At 42.5% G+C, this 14,368-nt stretch overlaps 1 protein-coding gene across 3 annotated transcripts in view; it reads right to left on the bottom strand.

Annotated features, from left to right (window-relative positions):
- mcc (MCC regulator of WNT signaling pathway) overlaps positions 1 to 13,383 on the bottom strand; it is a 77,744-nt gene extending 64,361 nt beyond the window's left edge. For all 3 annotated transcript variants that reach the window (XR_010007681.1, XR_010007680.1, XM_062989086.1), the window contains exon 1: positions 13,124 to 13,383. Coding sequence is in view for 1 of the 3 variants with exons in the window: in XM_062989086.1 (XP_062845156.1) it covers positions 13,124 to 13,189 (66 nt within the window). In the remaining 2 variants the exon portion in view is untranslated. The remainder of the gene's footprint in view (positions 1 to 13,123) is intronic.
- Positions 13,384 to 14,368: the final 985 nt, after the last annotated feature.

Below are 14,368 nucleotides of genomic sequence, written 5' to 3' on the forward strand. Positions count from 1 at the left end.
CCCCTCACCGCCCTCCGTTTCAGTAATAAATGAAATGGAAAGGTGAGCAAAAGTGCCGGAACATTCTGTTTATTAGTGGCTGGGCAGTGAACGATACGTGCCTAAGGCTTTGTGGAGTAGGATGATGAGAAATGAAGATTCAAAACAACATCAGCTTTTTGTACACGAGGGCTCAGCTCATGGGGACCGTTTTCAATCAAAATATAAAAGTGAGGAAACTTTTTGAAGATCCCTCGTAGTTTGTGTTTGCTGCCTCCCACTGAGACTCTAAAGACAACGAGGGTTGCACTTAGCTACAAGTGTGATGAAACCTCGTCAGCTTGATTAGGCACAAATCTTCTCGTCGTAATTGAATTATGCTAATGTTAGCACAGCTACGTCTTGCGTACAGCGTATCACATCGCTACGAATAGGTTTTAAATTGTCAATTTATTAGCGCTGGTTACAGCTGCTGGAGACGAGTGTGTAATTTGTGAAGACAGTTGAGGACTCCTCTGAGGCAGATCCTGCTGAAAATAAACCTGCATGCTGATTAAACACCGCAGGCACGGTGAGACCGGAACTCGTCAGAGCGGAGGAAGAAATGAGACGGGACGTGCAGTGAAAAGGCCAGCGATGGTATTTGTTACAGATCTAAAGAACAAGCCATTACGGTCCAAACATGACAGGGGTGAAAAGAAAAAATAGATGCTGATACCCTCAGGATGCCCTCAGCTCTGACATTCCTTCTCAATTTGCACGTCAGAGGCGTGAATTTATCCTTCCTATTTATCACCAAGCCCCCCCCCACACACACTCACACACTCTAATAAAGACCAGCATGTACGAGACAGGGCAGTAGCACGGTTGAGGTCTGAACCCAGATCTGAACAGTGCTGAGCTAGTGTAACAGACTGCTGAGCCACCTAATAGTAATAATATTATTAATAATGTTATTTGTACATTTAATATTACAATTTCTGCACTCCACTGAACCAACACTTCAGTTTAAAGCACGTAGCAAACCCGCTTCATAAAAAGAAACTCTATTTTACTCTTTCCCTCGGAACTGCTCACATTCATCTGGTGGCCGATGGTTGATTCTGTGTGATTTTTAAATGCATTTTCCAAATTTTTGTTCCAAATCTAGTTGTATCCAATTACCCCATCTCATTTTCACTATCTTCACTGCTGCTGACCTCCACTCCTGTTGCGCAACAGTGGCAACTTGGCAGTGATGGGGCTTGAACCAGCAACCTTTTGATTACTAGTCAGGTTTCCTTAACTGCTGAGCTACCAAAGCCCGCTAATTCAGTTACATGAAGAAAACTCAAAAGTCAAAAACCAATCCAAGACTAAATCCAAGACTAAATCCAAGACTAAATCCAAGACCAAATCCAAGACTAAATCCAAGACCAAATCCAAAACCAAATCCAAGACTAAATCCAAAACCAAATCCAAAACCAAATCCAAGACCAAATCCAAAACCAAATCCAAATCCAAAACCAAATCCAAGACTAAATCCAAGACCAAATCCAAAACCAAATCCAAGACTAAATCCAAGACCAAATCCAAAACCAAATCCAAATCCAAAACCAAATCCAAGACTAAATCCAAGACCAAATCCAAGACTAAATCCAAAACCAAATCCAAGACCAAATCCAAAACCAAATCCAAGACCAAATCCAAGACTAAATCCAAAACCAAATCCAAGACTAAATCCAAGACCAAATCCAAGACTAAATCCAAAACCAAATCCAAGACTAAATCCAAAACCAAATCCAAGACTAAATCCAAAACCAAATCCAAGACCAAATCCAAGACTAAATCCAAAACCAAATCCAAGACTAAATCCAAGACCAAATCCAAGACTAAATCCAAAACCAAATCCAAGACCAAATCCAAGACTAAATCCAAGACCAAATCCAAGACTAAATCCAAAACCAAATCCAAGACTAAATCCAAAACCAAATCCAAGACTAAATCCAAAACCAAATCCAAGACTAAATCCAAGACTAAATCCAAAACCAAATCCAAAACCAAATCCAAGACTAAATCCAAAACCAAATCCAAGACCAAATCCAAAACCAAATCCAAGACTAAATGCAAGACTAAATCCAAGACCAAATCCAAAACCAAATCCAAGACCAAATCCAAGACTAAATCCAAAACCAAATCCAAGTCAACAGAATCCACACTTAAGTCCTCAAGTCTAAACTTACTCACCTTTCATCAAAGTGATGTGACTGAATTCAGATCTGCTGAGGATCCGTCGTGTGAATTCTGACCTCGTGGGTAAGTGCAGAGTGCAGATTCTCAGTTGGGGTATTAGTGCTTGTTTGAGGCAGCTAAACTGGAATGTGTCTCTGTTCCTTCTGTTCAGTTGTTTGCGGCAGCCTTTCCTTCCTGACAGGATGGGCTGGGATAGCGTGTGTACGCATGTGTGTCTTTAAGTCCAGTACTTGACGTGTTTATTTTTCTGCTGTCTGCCTAGCGTGGCACCATCCTGACTGCTCTCTCAAGATCTTCCTTCAAACATACAAACAAAAAAACGCAACGTTCTTTCAGAGTTTTCCGCTTTCCAGCTAGTACACAACATTTTCATTTGAAGGGAAGGACACACTGAGCACAGTGTGCGATTTCAGTCACCAGCACGAAGAACCAAAGAAATAATTGTATGCTTGATGCAACAAGGGTGAGAGTAAACAAATAATCAAATTTAAGAATGACACATATGATGCATGAGCTTGCAGTGCCAGTCCCAAGCCTGAATTAAAATGAATAAATAAATACATAAAAAAGAAGAGTTGCATGAGTTCCAATCTGAGCTCTGCTACCGGCAGGCTGGACACCTACTCAGACAGTGATTGGCTTGTTCGTTGGGTTGGATGTCGGAGGGGATTCCTAATAACTGATGCGATTATGACCTCTTCTGGCTGATCGAAGGCAACTGCACAGAGACTGAGGCACAAGACTGAGCCCCATATGAACTCGTCTCATGCAGGTTCTCGTGTTGGAGAGGGCATGTGTTACTTATGGCTCTTCTCTGTACTATATTTAGAACTTTATAATATGTATAATACAGCTTCAAAACGATAGTCCTTTCCTTTCTTTAGTCCAGGATTTAAATGCTATTTTTAAAGCAACATGTGGTTTTATAATCATGTAAGAACAATACAATACCATGACCACCTGAAGATACACATGAGGAAGTAAATCCCCACCTAGCAACATGCAGCCCACCTCAAGGTCAAGGGCCAGACACAGAGACTTCCAGAGAGAATGCTCAATGACAACAATAGAGCGCTCCTTCCAAGAGAGGCTGGATAAGAATCAGCAGCCATGCAGATAATTATCTGAACTATTCATAGCCCGAGACACGCCGACTTCAAGATACCAGATCAGAACATTAAGCAGATAGAAAGAGAAACACAGACACAAAAACTGGGTTGTTTTAACCAATTAAACATGGCGGCACTTTAGCTTTTGATTATTTCTGAGAGATCTACATGCAAGTAGTTTATTGTGGCTGTTTGGGTACGTCTATTGAAAACAAAGTTATGCATACGTGTTCACACGACCATTGACCATGTGGGTGATGTTTCTAACATGTCTATGAGGTCTAAGGTTCAGCTGTATAGAAGACTTCATCTTCAGTAAAAAGAACAGAACCAACATAGAGGGGACAGTGGTAGCTCAGGGTTTAAAGTACTGGACTAATAATCAGAAGGTTGCAGGTTCAAGCCTCACCACCACCAATTTGCCACTATTGGACTCCTGAGCAAGGCCCTTAACTCTCAATTGCTTAAACTGTATTCAGTCATAATTGTAAGTTGCTTTCTGAGAAAAGCATCTGCTAAACGCTACAGATGTGCTCACCAAGCTCTGATCAACACATTCATTCATTGTCTGTTTCGCTACTTCTTTATCCTGGTCAAGGCCGCAGTGGGTCTAAGTCATTGGCAAAAGGTAGGAAACACCCCGGACTGCATGTCTTTGGACTCTGAGAGGTAACTGGAGCACTCGGTGGAAACACAAGCTGATACAGGGAGAACATGCAAACTCCACATAGAAAAAGACCCTGGGCGCACTGGGGAATCAAACCCAGGCCCTCTTTGCTGTGGGGCAAGAGCGCTACAGCAAAGACGCTGTGGTGGCTCAGTGGTGGTACTGGACTAGTAATCAGAAGGTTCCTGGTTCAAGCCCCACTGCTGCCAAGTTGCCACTGTTGGGCCCTTGAGCAAGGCCCTTAACCCTCAATTGCTCAACTATATTCAGTCATAAATGTAAGTCGCTTTGGATTAAATTGCTGCTAAATGCCACAAATAGAAATTAAATCAAACGAAACTGGAATGCTTGGCTGGAAACATCCTTTTAATAATAAAGACCAGTGACTCTGTTGTGACTTCCAAAGGTCAGAACTTATTTAATTCTAAAACCTAAACAAAATACGAGTTAATAGTATTAGCTTTTAATTGCCATTATAAAACATTAGCATAAAAACCAGACAGGTAAAATACCTGGAACATCACAGCCTCCAGCACCATCTCATCATCGGCTGATTAAAACTCACCGCCTGTAGGCAAGCAGGGTGTTTCCTAAACCCCCAGATCAGCGTAATAAGCATCACTGAAGTTAATTAAGCTACATAAAAGGCCGGGCTGATTTAGATAGTGATATTAGTGTGGTTTTATTGCTTTGCCCTTAAAAGGAAACGTGAACAGGAAGAGAATCTCACGCTCGCTTAACTATTAACTTCACACACCGCTGATGTTCCGCTTCTCGTTTCCCTCCGACACAGTTAATGCAGAACAATTAATGGTAAATTCACTGAAGCACATTTCATTGTTATGTTTTACCGCTGATTTATACTGGTCAGGGTCACGGTGAGTCAGGTTTCCCTGGAATCACTTGTGGCGCACAGGGCACCAATGGCCATGATAGACATAGCCAGTGATGTATTTTTTTTACAAGCGCTCCCATACTGTTTATTTTTGTTTAAACCAGATCACAATTGCCACTTTCTTAACCAGTATTGAAGGTATGATGGTGGCCAGCTTTAGAACATTCTGGGTCCTGTGTGTTCATGATCTGTACTGATCATTTAGTAACACGCAGGTTTATAATACAGTAAAATACAGCAGAAATCATCATGTAAAATTCGATCTGGTACCAATCCAGAACTAAGTGTCAACGTTAGCCCTGATACACACATCCAATTAAAGGATCAGCGCGCCCCTACTTTTACTTTTCTAATCCAACAGCTGCGTCGCGGCTCAGCTTAACTCCCACCGAAAGAGAAAACGAAACCCGTTTTTATGCCCTCAGTTAATGTGTGTTAGTATTTTACGGCCTGAGCGATCGAGGGCTGAAGAGTGTTTGCTTTGACTGGAGGGGAGAGGGAGCCGAGCGAGGCTGTTTAGTGGGCTGTGAAAGGTGAATTATCTCTCTGCTCACTCAGCTCCATGCACTTAGCTGCCAGGCACACACCCCTGCTGAACGAACACACACACACACACACACAGCTCGGATGCAATTACAGTGAGAGAAAGTGTCAGATAGAGAGTAAGCTGCTTTTCTGGACTAATCAAAAATCTAGGAAATTCAGACCCAGCTGTAGGATTAGCAATGCTAACTCAACAGTCAGAATGTTTCTGGTTATGCCACACCCTGATTCCAGAGATCAAGTATCACCATGTCCACTCTGTTATTTAATCCTGTTAGTACTGAAATATGACCAGAAGTGAACTATTAGGGCTCAGACTCTGACACTAATGGCTATATTTAGAAACCTGACGGTGAGCGTGTAAGATCTTATTTGAAAATAAAAAAAATGCACTGATGCAAAAAAGCTGATTTTAAAGATAAATCAAGAACATTTGGGTACAACAATTAATGCAATTAGAGAAAAGTAACTGGGTAAAGGGGAGTGTAATATTGTTATTTTCTGTACTTTTTTTTAATAATCCTTTATTTCTGCTTAGAAATATCAGCAATACGTTTAACATAGAACATAAAGTGAGCATTTGTATCATTAGTTGGCCTTTCTGAACAGCATTCAAAATAACTGTGGGGCTGTGGTAGCCTAGTGGCTAGAGCTTTTCTGTCTTTTAATCGGATGATTGATGATTCAAATCCAGACTCTGCTAGGCAGCCACTGTTGGACCCTTGAGCAAGGCCCTTAATCCTTAATCATGTCCGCTCTGTACAATGGCTGACCCAGCGCTCTGACCCCAGCTTCCAAACAAGCTGGGGCGGCACGGTGGCTCAGTGGGTAGCACTGTCGCCTCACAGCAAGAAGGTCCTGGGTTTGAGCCCCTGGTGGAGCGGGCCGGGCCCTTTCTGTGTGGAGTTTGCATGTTCTCCTCATGTCTGTATGTGTTTCCTCCCACAGTCTAAAGACGTGCAAGCGAGGTGAACTGGAGATTCATGTTGTCCAATTGTCCATGACTGTGTTTGACATTCAAGACCTAAACTGATAACTCTTGTTCCCTGTTCTGTCATAAATGTAACCAAAGTGTGTAAAACATGACATTAAAATCCTAATAAATAAACAAGCTGGGATATTCAGAAAAATAATTTCATTGTGCTGTACACGTGCATACGTATTTATGACAAATAAAGGCGTTCTTCTTCATTCTTTCACCAACAAATGCCAACAGAATGGCATGCTGGGCAGACAGAGGTGTCTGATCTAGCATCATGCAACCATCACAACTTTTTAGTAAACTGAAACTGAAGTACACTAAACCCCAAATAGCTTGTTTACATTACGAAGCCGGTATAAAGTCATCTGGGATCCATCACTGCAGATCTGGAATCAGAAACACCGGCACTAATGCTGCTTTTCCACCGCGCTGTACACTGTGGTGTGGTACTGTTTAAAATCTGTGATCCTTCAATTAGAAGTTGTTTCCATTTCCAAATACTTTCTAAATACTTCTTGACCAGACCAAGCATCCCACAGGCTGTATGGGTGGGGTGAGAAACAGTGCAGGCCACTGATTGGTGGAACAGAATCATCATCAGAATCATAGTTTCTTCCAGGCGACTGCATATTGCAGCCAACAATCTCGCTTAACCAATGAGCTTCGGCAAATCAGAAATGACCAGTACGTGACGGAATAAAGGAGCTAGGGTAGAATTACACACAGGCATTCTGGAGTTAACGGACCATCTCGTTCCCCCGTGCTCTTTACACGCCGGCTGCTCCCTCGAGTGCATCTATAGATTCAAACTGACCGTCTCAACCTGTACTCATCTTCTCATGATCTCAAAACCCTCCGGTCAGCTATACGCCTGAGTGTCCATCATTCACCTCATCATCACGAACCATTGATCCTCGAATCACCTCGCGTACCGTGTGCCTGGATCCGAGTCTGATGCGCCGAGGGATTGGATAGAAGCTGATGAATTTTTAGCACTACGAGAAGCTCTCATTCCAGTCACTTTGATGCTGTAAAGCTCAGAGGTGGCTTAGGGAATAATGGCATGAGATGAAGCGCATTAAACGTCCTAGGAGACTCGCTGTCCTCTCTGAAGGCTGACATTATACACTGTTCCATGACTTTGGATGACTTTGAGATCCCTGAAACAGAGTTAGGCATTTAAAATAGGATGGAAGATTAATATGAGGAAGTAAAAGCAGTCTGGAGATCCAGTTCTGAGTTCTGAGAACGCTCTGTGACTATGATGAAGAGGGGTGATTAAATCGTGCCTTTGTTTTGAATAATGAATCTGCAGACCGCCATCAGGCCAACATTTATTATAGTTCTGACCCTTACATGTACAACTGTTAGAAAATAGACATTTTATGCACATTTGTATTTGGCTGGGGATTGCGGGTTGTGTGGGTGAATGTTTTGGCTCATCAAGGGTGTAAGCATGTTAATGATTAATTAATAACCAACAAAGAAGTCATTGTTGGATTAATGCTGTCGGTTAAAACTGTCATTTCAATTTATTTCCAGAAGCAGAGCCTGACAACTCAGAGAGGATCCAGCAAGAATTGGGACTGCTGATCTGAGACTCGCCCTCACCCACCCTCAATGTGCATGAGCCAGCTAGGTGTACAAACTTGTTAGACAGAGCGCTGCCATTCTAATCCGAACAGAAAAAAACCTAATGAACCTAATGAAAGAATGGATGAAACTATTCTAGATTAAAAATCAGCGTCAGTATGGAGTCTGACAGCAGGTTAAACTCTGCACATGTGGATCTGTGTGAAATGATATGAATATTTTGCATCATGTCCCAGTATGAAGGTGGAGTAAAAGACAGTTTTAATGTTTATGTTGTAAGAAAGTGCGTTAATATACCGACTGCAACTTTCCTTTTTTGATTAGCGTGTTTAGTTTGCGATTCTGTTAGTGACCTGGTTTAAAATCTACATTCTGGATGCTGAACTGGTTCTGCTCACGGTGTTTTTACTGTTGTACATTAATGCTGCGTTCAGTGTTACACACAGTGTTGCAGTGTTATTTAGTAAAGCCTGTGTTGATTTGAAACTAGGAGACGTGTCTTATGATTTGATGGAGTGCTACATGCTAGTGGGTTAACCATCAGGTTATGACAGTCGTTAGGAAAAGAAGAAATTGGCAAAATTTGCATCCCCAGTATATATGTATAAATAATAATAATAATGTACACAGGTGTACGGTGCAACAAAATTATCTCGTTTAAAAGCGCAGGGTCAAAGCACAGGGTCAGTCATTGTACAGTACTAATAATCTAGAGGGTTAAGGGCCTTGCTCAAGGGTCCAAGACTGGCTCCATGGCAGAGCTGAGATTCGAACTGTAAAGCGTACTTTTTTGTTTGCATTATTTGCTATAACAGTACTATTATTACAGGCATGAAATTTGTAAATAATAATAATAATTAGTGTTGTTTACAAATCTCATGCCTGCATGCAGTGCTCAGACCCATTCATTTACGAGTCAATACGTAACTACTTTACTATTGGACAACAGTGCAACCATTATGAATTAACATCTACAAAAACTGAACTTTATATTTAGAAAGTATTTACACAAGTAGTTTACAAAGCTAAACTGCTGATCACCAAAAATACCACTCAAATTCTATTGACTGTAAAATTCTGCTAATAAAACGTGTGAGTGTGAATGTGATGATTGCCAGGACACTTAAACTAGCCTCACTGGAGTTGATCTGAAAAAAGACCAAGATTATTAGTTGATGAGGGGTTACAAATAAAAATCAGGCTCACTCCTGATCAAGTGGATACACCAGGACAAAAGCCTACACTCAGGAGAGGTGTTAGTACAGACCTTCACTTTAATAAAGCGTCTTGTAAAAATGGATCGAATAAAAGATCTTTTCATGGATCAACAGTGCGCTTTTGTTCTGGAACTCGTGGCGCAACCGAGCCTGTAAATTCTTGCCAGGACCTAGGCTCGGCTTCCAGCGAGTATATCTTCCCTACGGGAGGGGACGGTGTGGGTCATAAATCACTGTGTCGAACCACAGCGGTGGTCAAGCACGGCCTCCCCGCCTGCCCTCAATCTTGGATCAAAACAATCTGCTTTTATGAGCAAGCGTACGACATGACTGAGAAGAAGGTTTACGCCTGCTGACCGTTACTCAACGTGATGGACGAGAGCTGCTCCAGCTGGGCAGTAAATCTCAGAACACGGAGACCCTGAAGCCTCGAGGAGGAGGCCGAGCACTACGGAGAGAGAGATGGGGAGATGATTTTAGATGGAGACTGATTGAGACAGAGTTTGACAGCTGGACAAGGTCCAATCAGATGAGGGAGACAAAGTGAATCTTCCAGCTTCTCCTCGTCTCTCACAGTTTGGTAAGAGGAAGAGGTTATGTGAGCATTTCCCTCATGGGTGGACGAGACAAAGTGCTTCTTCGACTGGGGGTCTCGGTTCTGCTGTGAATTTCTCAGCCTGCTGGTAGACCAAAGCTGTTGGTTTAAAGATGGATGTCAGCACTTTCATAACCCCCGCCTCCATTCCTTCACAACTCCGGACTGCCATAAGACTCAATAAGACTTAAACATATGGCATCTCTGTACAAATGACATAAGTAAAATCACATTCTAAAACAATTTAAGCATTTAACTTGATTAAATGATATTTAAATGTGATCAACTTCTTTGTCTGAAGAGCATGTGAAGAGACGGCAGCACACCTGTAGCATGCATTGTTGAAAAAATGCAAGACTTTAAAGAGTGACAAAGTTGCTTTTAAAATTGGAACAGAAATCATCTAAAAATGTCCTAATTTCCAGATTGGTCACGACTTGCTTACCAGAACCAATAATCTGAGACGTCTACAGGGGGTGTCCACTACTGGCATGGTACCTGACCATAAGCGTATTGGATTCCATTCCAAACCATAGGTATTTCTATGGGAACAGGGTGGTGGCAGCTCAGGGGTTAATCTACTGGACGAAGGTTGATGCTTCAAGCCTAACCACCAACAAGTTGCCACTGTTGGGCCCCTGAGCCAGGCCCTTAACCCTCAATTGCTGGCAGTGTATTCTATTCCATTGTAAGTCACGTGTAACTTCTGATTTGACAGATATTTGAAATGTTTACTCGAGTCAAAGCAGTCTGAGGATTATGTATATAAATATATAATATATATTACATGAATATAATAATTAATACACAATGTGTATGGTTTTGTATAAATAATTTTTAAAAAGTTTTGTCATTCAGGGTGACACTATCAGCCAAGGTCCACGTATTTCAACAGATGCTTGAGTTAACTACCAGCCAAAAAATGAACAGGTGTGAATGGTAGAGCTTCTTTGCATAAATGACACTACATCCTGCTCAATAATTGTCAGCTAAAATGTGTTCACAAAATATTCAATTCCTTTCATGTTGACCTTATAAACAAAACAAAACTGATGGATGAAAATGCTTTTATCCACAAACAGTAGTCGGGGCACAGACACAAAAATCTATCAGTATAATTCCTCTTTAAGCTCCTACGATTATCATTTGAGACAGAATCTCTTTTTCCACCTTCAAGGAGGTTCCACTACTGGCCGGATGCCTGCAGGAAACGTCAAGGGAGATGTCAAAGGAAAAATATCAGACGGAAAGAGAGTGTGTTTGGGGAATGGTGTGGATTTCCCATCATCCTTATCTGCACAGCAAAAGGAATAAAAAAGTCTCAAATGGAATAAACAGAGAGGACTCTAAAAACAGACCAACTGTAAATGCTTACTCATCCTCAACTCTTTCAATGCCATTTTTTGACAAGTACCAGCTGTGAACAGGAATAAGCAGGCAGGAGGTTTGAAGACTTGCATGAGCTGAGCCAATTAAAATGTTTTATCATAATGACTCCCAATAAAACTGCTTCTTTGTAGAAACTCATCACATGACTTTATGTGTCCAATGCACAATTCAAGCTTTGGTTCTGGATTGGTGATGAGTGCACACTGAACACAGATCCTCTGATTAATTGTCAGGTTGTCACAATTTTTCCCATCAATTCAATACAACAGCAAAAGCAAATGCAATTTGCAAAAATTTGGCCCTAGTGGTTAAAAAGAGAACTACACTAGCAGATCATGATCACAGCCACAGTAAAGTAAGATACCAGCAGTTAAATACAGAAGTCAGTCATGTTTTCATTTGTAAGAGTAAGAAGTAAAGGTTGCCCCCTTTGACATGTGTGACGTGTGCAGTTGCTACGTATATGAAGAGTCAGGCACTGCTCTCCATTATTCACCATCTCTATGCAGGCACCTTCGATCCACTAGTAAAGGGTTCATTTGGAGCAGTAATGAGAAATTCGATCGACCATCCCTCCCAACATACCCAGCCAATCGTGTCTGTGTAGGCGCCCAAGTGGCCGACAGCACAACTGAGGTTCAAACTCGGATCGCACCAGTGATAGGCTACCGCATTACAGCGCTGCACCATCCGGGCGCTGTCTGATGAACCATGTTTTTAACTTCCTGTACCTTTCTGTACTTAACAAAACCTCTTAGAATGCACGAAAGTTAAAGCCAACCACTCATTTTGAATACACTGCAAATACAAACTGAAATCAGTGCCTAATAGGCCTGACATGACAATTTGGCACCTATTTACTCACAACTCAGAGGCAAAACTGGAATTTTCAAAGAAAACCCAGACAGACACTGGAGTAAGATGCAAAACTCAAAGACCAGAGTGAAGATCAAACCCAGGTCCCCGGGACTTTGTTTCCATGTGTCACGCCTAAATATTCAAAGAAAACCCAGACAGACACCCAGACAGACACTCAGACAGACGCTGGAGTAAGATGCAAAACTCAAAGACCAAAGTGAGCACAAATGAAGATCAAACCCAGGTCCCCAGGACTTGCCATGTTGCCATGTGTCACCCCCTACCAGCCACACCACTGTGCTGCCCAAAAGGAAAAAGAATTATCTAGAGCCCTAGGATTCGATCATTATTTAATAATATAATAATAATTATGTGTAGTATATAAACGTGAAACAGCTCGCTGTGCTGTGATCTGCTATTCATCAAAAGGAAACCTATTAAAACAGACGCTGGATTCATTTCTCTGGTGACACTGTGGAGTGGATGTAATAAAATATCGACATAGTATTAGCAGTAAGTTAGGAAGTATTTAAATGGCCTGAACCTCAGTACTAAAATCATTGCATTGACAAAATACTTAAATCAAGCTCTTCAGTGTGGCTCATGAGTTCCTGGGTCTTTCTACCAGATGGCTTCTGGGAAGAGAACTTAACTATTTTCACGTGTAGAATGCCTGGAGCTAGTGGGGGGGGGCCGCAATGAGAGAGCGCTCACGCTTGGAGTTTGTGCTGCTCCAGGAGCTGCTCGGCGTTTCAGCCCAGCTGTCGCAAAGTTTAACGGAGGGAAAAGCGAGTGGGGGAAGAGAAAAAGGACGAGGAGGAAGAAAATAAACGAGCAGAACAGAAAGAGCTTTTAAAAGAAACCCAGGAGTCGTGGAGAGTACGGGAGTGTTCGGAGGTGCTCAGGCTTGCCTGACCAACCTTCAGCTCACGTCCAGATGACTAAGGTATTCAGAGCATTCGCATTTTACAGCAAAGAAATCTGCTCTCAGGAGGGAAAAAGAAAAAAAAGAAAAGAAAACGACAGCACTCATCCATGCACCGGTACAAATCCCCTTGACTTACCTCGCTGTCCGGCTGCAATTCTGGTGCTGCTCCTGACGCTGCTCCGACCGTTACTCCTGAGTTCATGGTGTCCCAATTCTCGCCCTTAGCTCAAATTCCTGGGCTTGTAATCCACAAAAAAACACTAGCAGTTCTCCCTCTCAACTCCCTCCACTTTCAGATATCCATGTGCGCTTGATTCTCCGAGTCATTTTGGGCTCCATTGAGAGTCCTGAGTTATTCCAGAGCGTTAATGGAGGAGGAAAGACCAGACGTGTGTTTCCGAGAGCCTGCCGGAGACTCCCGGCTACAGCTCTGTACTGCACATATCCACACACAGTGAGAGAGAGAGAGAGAGGGAGAGAGAGAGGGAGAGAGAGAGGGAGAGAGAAATGCGAGAGCAAGGGAGGGAAAAAAAGGACCTCCTTGGGACCTCACCACTGCTAGGGGGGTGGGGGGTGGTTTAAGAGGAGACAGTGTATATACAGTATATTTAAGTGTGTGTGTGTGTGTGTGTAAGGATTCACTTACTGCCTGTCTATCATAACATAGCCTGTCAGTCTCTCGTCTGCAGTATTACATACAGACATAAGTCATAAACTAAGGAGAATCCAACATGTGTCAGTAGGTGTGTTAGCCAGAACAGCTTAAATAAACCTTAGTATAGATTCCAGATTTCTCTGGGTAATAGAGAGTGCTGTCAGGTCAGAATTGAACATAGGTGTTTACATTCCTCTTGCTGATCATGTTCCAGACACGCCCTCAAGAGCTCTTCACCTCACCACAACTTTCACTGCTCACAAATGCACCACTGGCCGACAATCTTGCTAAATAACTAGTATTCTGTGACACTATTCTGTTGATGTACTTTCTAGACCCGCTAGGGTCAATTCCACCCTCTGCAGCTTCACCATTTTTCATCTGAAGTTCACTAAAGCACCACCAGCGAAAAGCAAATCCCGACCGGCCTCTGCTAATGGCATGTTCCAACAGACAGCTTCCTAGTCCTTACACTCCCCTTTCCTCAGTTCTGTCTCAAACAACCTGGAACCGGTCCAAACCAGCCCCTCTCCTGCTTTCGCTCTCCCTCGTTCAGGATTTTAAGCTGATTATACGACGCCGCTGGCGGTGCGGCTGTGGAACAGACTTAATTACTGGTGCACTTCATTCTGTTAGACTACTCTTCATTAAACACCACGTCAGGGTCCATTACGGAAGTGCTTACTTAACGTTTCTCAGTGCTCCTGCTCTCTGATAAGCCTAATG

The sequence above is a fragment of the Trichomycterus rosablanca genome, chromosome 26, assembly GCF_030014385.1.
Source record: "Trichomycterus rosablanca isolate fTriRos1 chromosome 26, fTriRos1.hap1, whole genome shotgun sequence".
Taxonomy (NCBI): Eukaryota; Metazoa; Chordata; class Actinopteri; order Siluriformes; family Trichomycteridae; genus Trichomycterus; species Trichomycterus rosablanca.